General features: G+C 37.5%; 1 protein-coding gene and 1 long non-coding RNA gene across 2 annotated transcripts in view; one reads left to right on the top strand and one right to left on the bottom strand.

Annotated features, from left to right (window-relative positions):
* The first annotated feature begins 367 nt into the window (after positions 1 to 367).
* LOC6644413 (rap1 GTPase-activating protein 1) overlaps positions 368 to 11246 on the top strand; it is a 94641-nt gene continuing 83762 nt past the window's right edge. The window contains exon 1 of the mRNA XM_023176816.2: positions 368 to 657. Within this exon, the coding sequence (XP_023032584.1) occupies positions 383 to 657 (275 nt within the window). The 5' untranslated portion in view covers positions 368 to 382. The remainder of the gene's footprint in view (positions 658 to 11246) is intronic.
* LOC124460300 lies at positions 6971 to 7916 on the bottom strand. Its single transcript, XR_006954230.1, has 3 exons — positions 7495 to 7916; positions 7260 to 7358; positions 6971 to 7200 (listed from the first exon to the last, which is right to left on the bottom strand). It is a non-coding gene; the product is annotated as an uncharacterized LOC124460300 (long non-coding RNA).

Raw genomic sequence — 11246 nt, 5'->3', positions numbered from 1 at the left:
AAAAGAATAAAATATAGACATACATATGCATAAATATGTATGTAAATAACTTTTATGAGAAATAAATAATCAAAATGAAAACAAAATAAATGCAAAATAAAGGCAGAGAGAACAAATGGCTCGAGGGTAGAGAGAGAGAGAGAGAGAGAGAGGAGTAGTGAGTACTATAGAGTGCTGTATCAGATAGTGCCCGTGCCCATTTCCATTCCCCATCCCCTTCCCATTCCCACTGCATTATGCGATTGCATTTGGGTTTCTGCTGGAGCTACTGGTCAGTCATAAAAACGAACTCGTCGCTACCCAACGCCACGAAACGACGGATCAAAACCGTATCGAATCGAAATCGCAAGTTATGCGCAACGGCAATTAGATTAACGTACGAATGTCATCCTATAGGACCCTGGTGGACCACCATGATATGCGAATCACCGCCGCAATGGGCGGCTCTGAGGCATCATCACCCACTGCCCTCCATCGCATGATCAAGTATTGGCGCAATAGTTCCGGCAAGATACCAGGATTGAGGAAGAGCGAAAGTTTCGCCGACTATCGCAGGCATTCCTCATCTACAGCAACGGGATCTTCTTCCTCGAATGGTCGACAGGTGCAGTATCAACGCCTCGAAAGCTATGACGAACGCAAGCTGGCACAAATGAGGTAAGTTCTTACCAAAAAACCACAACAACAAAACCAACAATGCTGTCCATTGTCCCTTTGACCAAAAGCCGACCAGCGAATTGGCATCCTCCCAAAAAAAAACCATATTTGGGCCAGTCAAACATCAACATCAACTGTTGGTTTGTTGTCTTGACGCCCCGTTTTCCCCATATTTATCTTTTGGATGCCGCTTCTCCACTCTCGCCCCATTCGCTTATCACTTGTGGCACACTCATACATACATACATACATGAAACAAAATGCTGCTGCTTTATCAGTCACAACAACAGCAACACTCACGACACCCAGCAATCACAACATTTTTGCTTTTGCCTTATTGTTGTTATTGTTATTGTTGATTGTTGTTGGTGTGGGCCAACGCCAATGAACAAGTGCACAACGCCGCCGCAAAGGCCTCCTCCTCAGTGGCCTCTGTTTGGGGCTAGTGAGAGTATTCTGAATGTGAGTGTGTGTGTGTGTGTGTGGGAGAGAGTGTCGTGAGTTGGAGAACATAGTCGGCTCTTCCAGTATCCACAAATCTCTCTTCGTTTACCATCCACAAACGCGACGCATGGTAAAGCATGGAACGGGTTGTACACTAACCAACAAAAAAATACTTATGAAAACAGGAATGGATTTCTTATGCTTAAGAAGATTGGTTATTTTTCGAAGATTGACAACTTATTGTTATTTTATAGTTAAATAGATAAATAGTTTGTAGATTAATAATATTGTTCCATTCTGATAGATATTATTTGCGAAAATAAGTTTTTATTGGTTTGGTTTTTAGACCACCGAAATATGTATGCTAAACGAATGAAAGAAAGTTCAACGTTTTGTGCCCAGTTTCTGCCGTTAGTTTTATTTTTAAATTTTAAGGCGTTAGTTTGTAATTCAGTAAGTGGTGCGTAATTGTGTCGATAAAAATAATCAGCTGAGCTTAGAAGTTCGATAGTTTTACTAGTGCAATCCTAGCGAAGTGGCACCATGCGCGATCGCATGCATTGTTCACACTCTTTTCTGACGAACTTCCGCCCTGGCTAGACGCCTAAACTACGCTGCTCCTCCAGAGAAAATATAAAAATTTAAATCTAAAATTTTCTTGGCCATCAAGCCAAATTATTAATTAAATACTAATTTGGAGCATATAGGACAACAATTATTATAAAGTTTTGTGAATCTTATTATCGTAAGTTAATTTTTGTGGATGTTTAAATTTTTGGAAGTTTCTAATAAGTTTTTTTGGAAATTTATGATGTAATGGGTAAGTGCTAAGTTCTTTACCAGAAAATCATGATCGTTCTGGTATTTCCCTGTTTGTATGCAAAAAGAAAGCGAGTTCAGTGTCAAATAATCTGCAAATAAGAAAAAACTCTCTCAAGTACAGTAAAGCTAAAAGCAAATATCAGAGAAAAAGAAAATTGCCAATCAGTGTTGAAAAATTAAAACGATATTGAGAATCGCCTTTGACTGTGTGAGCGAGCCTACAGTTATTTATAGTTAATATCGCAATTTAAATTGGAGACTCCCAAATTCCAATTGACATTTTTTTTTGAATATCTATAATTTCATATATATCCGCCTTACAATTAAGATTGTAAGATCCCTAATTTGGCTTTTGGATGCCTGAAATGATCCAATTATTTAATTTGATTAACGTTTACTATAAGAATCATCATTTTAGTTTAGTCAACTCGGATTATGTTTCCGAATTATTGTTTTTTTTTTGGTCTTCCGTAACCCTTGTGAATAAGTATCATTTTGTAATGTTTGAGTAAAAGTTGTGAGATCTTCCTTGTAGCGAAAGGTGAGCGGTGAGCTGAATTGTATTGGGATTTTTCAGAATCTTGCGAAAGGAAAATCATTGGTTGGGAGGGTTTAGACGCGAAGCTAAAATAACATCCTCATAGCTTCGGCCTAATTTTTGGTACTCTTGCCCATCATAACATCTGATGATTAGGGACTGCGAGAGAGACTACCAATATAGGCTGAACCTGACCTCTTCTTGAAAGAAGTACAAAAATAATTAGTAATATCAATATTTCATGATGTGGTTAGAGCCCCCAGCTTCCCCCTGGAAACGTTCATAATATGGAGCAATCAAATTAGGGCTAAGCTCTTATTAGGTTATATGATAAATATTGTAATAGAGCACTACGAAACTATACTACAACACCGATATATGGATAATATATCTTTAAAATGAATCACCAGTGGCCCCCATTTAAGAAGTGTTTGCTTGTATTCGACTTGCTCCAGTTACACCTTAAACGCCACATCAAAGGAACGTGCCTAAACTAAAGTATTTCCATGAAGTGTAGCGTAGAAAACAACTGTTTTTGTTTTCGTTCCAATGGGCAAGAGTTGGCGTGAGAGAGAGAGAGAAAGTGGCGCTCTCAGAGAGCGTTCCCCAACACATGTATGGGGGGCCGATTGCTCCCTCTTTTTGCCTTCGTATTGGTATCCCATATGCCGGTTGCCTGTTTCAGTTTGTTTTTGTTATCTTTTCGGTTGGCGCACGCTGCCTGCTGCATACTTTTTGGCGGGTGGACTGTCTGTCGTTCGGTGGCCTATGCAAATAAACCCGTGAATGCATTACCATAGCGGCTTCTTTGGTCTACTTACACGACAGTGTGTGTGTTTATCATAAGCCATGCGGGTTTTCATCTTAACGCCTTGCAACAACTGCACACATTTGGAATTTAAGTAAACAAGAATGCGCCCTCATATGCAACACAATGCAATGGAACCTTCCCACCCACCCGTTGCTCTTAGCCAAATGCAAATAAAACACAGCCGACCACGCTTAACGGTTTTGTTGTCATTCCAGTTGAAGTTGAGTGAGAAACGAGAGCTGGCACAGAGAAAGAGAGAGAGCGAGAGAGAGAGAAAGACCGACAACAGTTGGCCTGAGAGCGAGTGTGGATGGCATTTGTGGATTTTGTAATCTGAGCTCCATGCGCAGTGTTGTTATTGTGGGGGCCACCTCGCAGCTTTTTTGTCGAGTTTTTCGAGTTCAGTTTCGTTTTGATAATCGACTCGTGTGGGCGTCGCGCGAATGCCGTCTGTACTGTTAGGAGAACATACATAGATGTGGATGGATGTGTGTTTCTCGTCATCCTCGTCGTGGTCGTTGTCGTCGTCCAACGTTGTCCCGCGTCTGCGTCGTCAGAATCGGAGTGGTGTGTGCCACCCGTACCCGGTCGTCCTCCCGAGTTCAACATGCGTGCGTTGTTCTACTGTAAGGGGAATATTGTGGCATCATTTGCAAATTAGCACCACCAGCAACAGTTGCACTTAACCAGAAAGCGGCGAAACTACCATAAATCAAATCAATTCCAAATCGTATATTTTCAAAGAAATCACACCCAATTTTTGTGTTGAGGTAATAATTTATTGGTCTTGGCTATCAAGCTCATCAATTTGCGTGCAATGCGTTATCAAAAACAAAAACAAAAACCAACAAAAAAAACAAAAAGTCGCGAAAGTCGCGCTTTACAAAATAAACAAAATACCAACACGTTTCGAGAAAGTGAAATTTTTGTTACTTATTCAATTGCTCAATTATAAGTATAAAGTAAAAGTGAAAAACCATAATAGAAATTTGAATTTAATGGCCCCAACAGCAACAACAACAACAGCCAGTGCGAGCCTCTTTTTATAGAATCAAAGCCAAAACCGAAAGTGTTAAGTGAAATTTTTCTGTCTTGCCAAATTACAAGAGTTTATCAAAAATGATTTCTTGCAAGTGCAAAAAAAAAAAAAAAAACAAGTTAAAAGTTAAAAAGAAGTGGCCAAACATTATAAATAATCGTCAACCATTAAAAAAGCCAATTGACATAAACACAAAAATAAGCTCTAAAATACACAAATATGATTGAAAACAAAAACAACCAAAAAACTTGTTAACAACGTCTTCTGTGTCTTCTCTGTCCTCTTGCCGGTTTCTTTTCTCATTGTTTGACTTCGATTGAAATGCGTCACGCATCTTTGTTACGTGTCTTCTTTATAATTTTTTAAGGCGATGATCATGATCAACCATTCAATGCATCGATGCGATTGCATTGAATTTGATTTATGGGCAAGTTATGTGATTTGATTGTATTGATTGTAGGGTGAAGATGTTGGTCAACAAGTGTGAAAATGTTAAACGGCCCAGGGATTACAACAGGTCTACAGGTTGTTTTTGTTTTCGGCTAAATCGTTTTCGTGTGTTTTTGTGGGATTAGAACAGGTTTTTTGACGCGGTCCCCAATCGAAAAGGTCAAGTGGAATTCAATTCAATTCAATTTTAGGAGGGAGCGAGTGTTAGAATGCTCAAAATCAAAAGTGAAAGTGTTCTAATAAAAGGAATTTAGTTGGTTGTCAAGAACTTTGCACATCAGTGATAGTGATTATTGCCCGATTGTTGTCCTTTTATGAGGTCCAATTCGGTCTATATTAATACGAATAGTTCTAAACTTCAGTAGTAACAATATTTATACCCTTGCAAAAAGGGTATATTAATTTTGGTCAGAAGTGTGCAACGCATAGAAGGAAGCATTTCCGACCATATAAAGTATATATATTCTTGATCAGCACGACGAGACGAGTTCAAATAGCCATGTCCGTCCGTCCGTCCGTCTGGATCAACGCAAACTCCTCCTAGACCGTAAGAGCTACAGAGCTGAAATTTTGCATGTATGCTTGTATATACTTCAGGCGTTGTATATCTCGGATTCAGCCGGATCGCATCACTATATCATATAGCTCCCATACAAACGCCAAAGTCACGAACAGTGACTTTTCTTAATAACTTCGTTATTTCCTAAGCCGTTCTTTCGCAAATATTAGACCTTTTACTCAAAAAACTTGCAAGGGTATACAAACTTTGACGCGGTCAAAGTTAGCCCCGGCCCTCTGGTTTTTATCAGTTTTTGAATAAACCGAGAACTTAAATAACTTTCTCTCAGTGTCAACGTTGTCTAAAAACTAAAGTAGCCATATGTTATCCGTTTTTTATTGATTCTCAATTAATTCTTCTGGCCTCAATCAATATCTATGTATGAACACATTTTTTGTATTTGATTTTAATTTTCTTAAAATTACTGTATGTTTAATAGTTGTGATTGATTCTGTCGACGTGATTCAAACATCAAGAATTTATTAACTTGAGGAAATTTAGTATTTCTTCTAAAGCTCTAAAATAGAATTTTTAGCGGTAGACCGCAATCGCTCGTAGAATCAAAATCATCACTGCAAAAACAGTCATTTTTAGTATTTGTCGAAAATATAATGATTTATTAAGTGGTTCTTCTACAAATTTTTAAAGCTGAAAATATTATTTACTTAAAAAATTTAATAATTGATTAAATAGAAAGTTTAAAAGTACTCAAAAATTTCACTTTTTTCAGACATTTTTAAGAAAGTTTCCACAAAACGAGGATAAAACATGATTTATTCGGTTTCGAATCAAATCTAACTCATCATAATTCTCTAAAACAAATATCCGCAATAAACTAAAACGGAGAGTAGTTGAAAAATAAAATTGTCATCTGCTTTTCCCCGCTTTGGAGAGTCTCACAAGTTCTAAAGTTCGAATCTCATCAACCAAAATGGGTATTAAAACTCTCAAAAACTAAAATCTCATCAATTCGCTTGCTGGTTCAATAAATGGTTTAAATCTAAACCCATTTAGGGACTTTAAAGCAATTTTAGCCAAATGTTTTCAACAGGACAGAAAAGGACGTCTATATGTATGCAGTTGCTAGCTGTTTCGCATATCGTTTGAATATTCAAAACCCTTATGCCAATCAACCGACCAACTAGCCAGATTTCAGATCTCCCAAAAACCCTTGCACTCGTAATACTCTTCGTTCTCTTATTCTCTTTGAATTTCCTTTTCCGCAATTGCAAATATGCAAATGAAACTTTACGCATTTCTTCTTCGTGTTTTCTTTTTTCTTGTTTTTTTTTTTGGTTCCTTTTTTGTTTTTTGCTCGTTTCGTTTGTGCCGTTAAACGGCAACGATGATGATGATGACGATGATGTTGATGTCGATGCTCTTCTCCTTCTTCTTCTTCCATCGTCGTGTTGTTGTTGTTGTTTAATATGCATCACTGTTGGCGACAAACTAAAAAAACACAAAAAATCACTCCAGAGAGCACGTGAATTTCTTTTTGGCTTTTATAAAACGGGTTTGGTCAGCAAAAAAACAAAAAAACATAAAAACGCACACAAAAAAAAATTGTTGTTGATTTTTCATTTTCGTGTATTTTTTCGCTTTTTTTTTTACATAAGGTGCGCAAGTTTGCAAAAATATTTATTGGCTCGCGTCTGTGTGTGTTTGTGTGTAAGTGTGTGTGTGTGTGCCTGGGCAGCTGTTACAGAGATGGAATTTGCATACTCTTGCCAGGAGGAGTCCATTTACTCCACTCGAAAAGAGAGAAACTACTCCAAGTTAATTTTACTGAAATTTGTATGGTGCAAATCCTTTTGACCTACCTCAACATGAAGTGAAAATTTATTGTTTGTGTTAAAAGGTGCAAAAATTAGCACAGTTCTCTGTGAAATATTGAAAAATTAGGTCAAAAGTCAAGGTATTCAGAGATTTATGTAGTTACCAAACGAGAGACGAGTCTCTATTCCAGAGAAAGTTGTCCCCATACAAGTGTCTTTTTCCTCTCCATCTTCAAATGGATAAAACTTTGCAGAGCATTAAACTTGTCAGGAATACGAAATATTTTAATCTCTTGCATTAAAGGGTAATCAATTTGTAGAGTATCTTAAGGTCGTCGTTTCCAGTAAAACCACGGGAATAATTTTTTTTGTTTTTGTATTTTGCTCCTTAGCACTCACCTGGTTATTACTTTCTGTTTTGGTTTATTCAGTCTTTTCCGATTGTTGTTATTTGGTTTTGCCTGTTGCACTGCCAACATGTATTACAAGAGAGTGAGAGAGAGAGAGAGAGGAAAAATATCGTTTCATCTTTGATATTTTTGTGAAATGTAAATGAACTCAATAAGCGAATTGGCCTCGACCACAGAAAGAATAACAGAAAACAGAAGCTGCTTACATATTGGCCACATCTTTTACACTTTTTCTTCCATCTTTTGCCAGGCCTCCGCTCTGCTCTCCCCTCTCTCCAGGCAGACGACTCAATTCATTCATTCGGGGTCCGTTGTCTGTGGGCCAGTCTGGCCATCAATTGTCTCTCCTTGACACCCTCTCTGTGTCTCTCTTTCTCTCGCTCACTCACTATCACTATATTCGGTCGTGAGTTCAAGTTGAAGTGCAGCCAACACAAAAGCTTTACGAAAGAGAGAATCAGAGAAAAAGAGAAGAGGAAGAGAGGGAAAAAACCTTGTTGTGTGTCATTCGCCTGCATTGATTTTGGTTTTTTGGGGTCTACTGCAAAAAATTTACCGTTTAGCCAATGCGTTATCATGCTGTATCCCCATTCTTTGATTCTCCATCTGCCCCTTTTTCTCTCTCTCTCTGTCTCTCTCTAGCGAGAAGTGAATTTAATTTATGGGGCGTACGTTTCATATGGCCCATTGCCAAATGGCAAATGAAAAAGAAGAGATGGAGCAGGGCGGGGAGAGGGACGGGGAAAGTTGCGGTGTTTTATGGCGGATCGGGGACTTCTATCTCTCCCCCCGTCTTCGTTCTTGGTGTTTATTTTAATTGCCTTTGCTAGTTTCTTATTTGTTTACGACATGTTTACACCTGTTTCACAGTCCAGACGGAATTTCTTTGAAATATGTGAGCATTTTTGCTATTCATATGTGGAAAATATGTGCAAGGGTCCTTCGAAGAGTTTAGAGATGAAAGACGACTCGCTAAAATTATCCAATTGATTTCAGCAATGTCTCGACAACACCTCGCATTACACTTTGAGTTAGGTCATACATATTTAAGTTCTGGACTTTGAAGTACCTCCTTCGCCTTTGTTTACTTCTAAGAAGGTCAGAACAGAATGGATTTTCAATATTACATTACTTTTTGATCTCGTTTCCCCACACATCATTACAATGGGAAAATAACATAAATTGAGATACTTTCAAGGTTGTCCCATCCCAAAAACTGATTAGACCAGAACAACAAAACAAGTTGAAAGGCTGATAAGATAAACAAAATAATGGAACTAAAAGACACAAAATACTCAATATTATAACCAAGTAATTCTTGACTACTTGGATCTTTCTCACCATATTTGGTCATTACCGATTACAAGTATAAAAATATACATATGTGCTTATTCATTTGCCACGCCTCTTTTCGTTCATACAATCTATGAGTAAGCTCAAAAACATAGACCATGAGTCAAAAGCTATACTTTTTAGTTATAAAAATCAATTATTCATACAATTTAGACGGAATATCACTAAGAAAACGAGAAGATATAACTTCTAGGTGGCGCCAGGCTTGTTGCTATGGAGAATTTAATTAGTTGGCTTAAGAAACACGCCTCCTTAATACAGGCTTACTTGGAAAATGGCATCCCAATCTAAAATACATAATTCTTATAAATAGAATTTAATTTTTCCAAAATTTCACCCTGAAGCAAGTTGCCAACAGCTGTTTGGGGTAGGCGCTAACCAAACAGAAACCAGAAAACCAAACCAAACCAAGTCTCCAAGTCATTTGCTGCTGCTATCCCAAAACCAAACAAAAAAAGAAAAAAAAAACAAGAGCCGAGAAGAAAAAAAATTAAAATGAAACAAAATTCTTGTTTACCAAAATTTGTCGGGGCATAAATATTTAAACACGTGTAACATGTTACATGAAACAAAAACTCTGTAAAATGTAGCAAAGCGTAAAATGTGTCATACCCACCAATTCCACCCGCTCCCCCTGCCCCCTCCCTCCCACCGTCTCTCCCTCACAGAACAGAGAATAGGGAAATGTACATAGAACATTTTGTACACGGAAGCGAGAAATGAAAACCAACTTTGAACTTGCCAAAAAATGCTATGCGGAAGAGGAGAAGGAGACACAAACCGACCAACCAACCGGATGTTGCTTTTAGAAGTCATTTTCCAGATTTCCCTTCAAGTGGCAGACTCAGAAAGTTGCCTACACATATCAAATATATTTTGATAAGGCCGCGTACCTGCCCCTCTCTTGCACCACCCACCCAACAAGCCAACCACCCAATTGCCACCATTGATAAGCAAACGAATTTGCCGTTGGTGTTTCTTTTTAATGGCTCTGACTCAAGAAATTTAAGTCAGCAAACACCACCCAAAAAAAAAAGAACCATGAAATAGAAGAAATATTGTTTATGCCACCATCATGACGTTTCGACAAATATATAATCGAAATCAGATTGCGAAATGTTTACGCAAGTGATAGGTGGAAGGTGGTTGTGGAGAGGGGGGAGAGGCATATGGACAGGCGTAACGGGGTTAGCGAATGTTTGAGTATGTCGAGCACTTGACACACTTATCACTTACTAATTAGTTGACGATAATAAACGGGACTATAGATAATTTACGATACAAAACGAAAAAAGTATTATGCATTTTAATCTAATTGTATTCGTTGATTCGGTTGATTTCTGTTTGGTTAAATCTAATTAGAACTTGTTTTTCTGCATGTCCAATAGATTGCAAGTCGGTTTCGATCACTTGTTTGGTTCATGGCATCCTGCATGATCAGTTATTGGAATTAGATATCGATTATGGTCCTAGAAATTGTCAGTTTCAATTTCAATTAATCAAAACTGACTTTTGGCCGGCTTGAGGTCACTAAATCTTACTAATTTATAAGATTTTGAATCATGGGCAGCACAAAAGGTGAGCAGGTTGTCTGTATAGCTATTTCAAGAACCACCAAGTTTAATAAACAGAAGACTTGACTAAAGAATCCAGAGTTGTAATGGCTGCACCATATCTTCAACGCTAAAAGTAGTTGGGAATTCCAACCTTCAAAATTAGTGTAAAAGCCTTAAACAACTAACTGTCTATCCAAAATATTTTTGATATACAGTCGAGTCTCGATAATTTGTAGCCCGCTAAATCAAAAATCGCGATAAATCGAAAAAATTCTATCCCCATAAAAAAAATTCCTTTAATGGAAATCGCGAGAGTTTAAATATCTGTGTAAATCGAAAAAAACTGATCCCCTTGCCATTTCCAATTATCGGGACTCGATCGCAGAATAATGTACACTATTCAAAAAAGAGTGTTTACTTAAAACATGTGTAATACGTAGGGGTTTCCGTTTTTGGTGTTTGTCTAGATCAATAAATCTTACTAATTTATAAGAATAATTTTAAATTGTTTCAATGTTGATTTCTTTATAATCCAGTGCAATTCGAATTTGTGCAAAGAAGCTGCGAACTTCAGTGAAACCATATTTTTATTCTTCTAAAACTGAACTAAATACGTCAATACTTATTATAACTCGTTGATTTTGGCATATTTTGTAACCAGTTCCAAGCAGCCTCCAACAACTCAAACTCCTTGCCTTGACAAGAAAACAATTCGGATATGATCATTAAGCTAACTTACTTTTCTATTCACACCTGTTCACTTTATAGTTATGCGCTTTTTTTTAATCTTTTCACACCTTATTTTGGGTTAAGATCTAGACTCTAGAAGGTA

This window comes from Drosophila willistoni (genome assembly GCF_018902025.1).
Source record: "Drosophila willistoni isolate 14030-0811.24 chromosome 2R unlocalized genomic scaffold, UCI_dwil_1.1 Seg167, whole genome shotgun sequence".
NCBI lineage: Eukaryota > Metazoa > Arthropoda > Insecta > Diptera > Drosophilidae > Drosophila > Drosophila willistoni.
The sequence above is the reverse complement of the archived record's forward strand: the minus strand, read 5'-3'. Positions and strand labels throughout refer to the sequence as shown.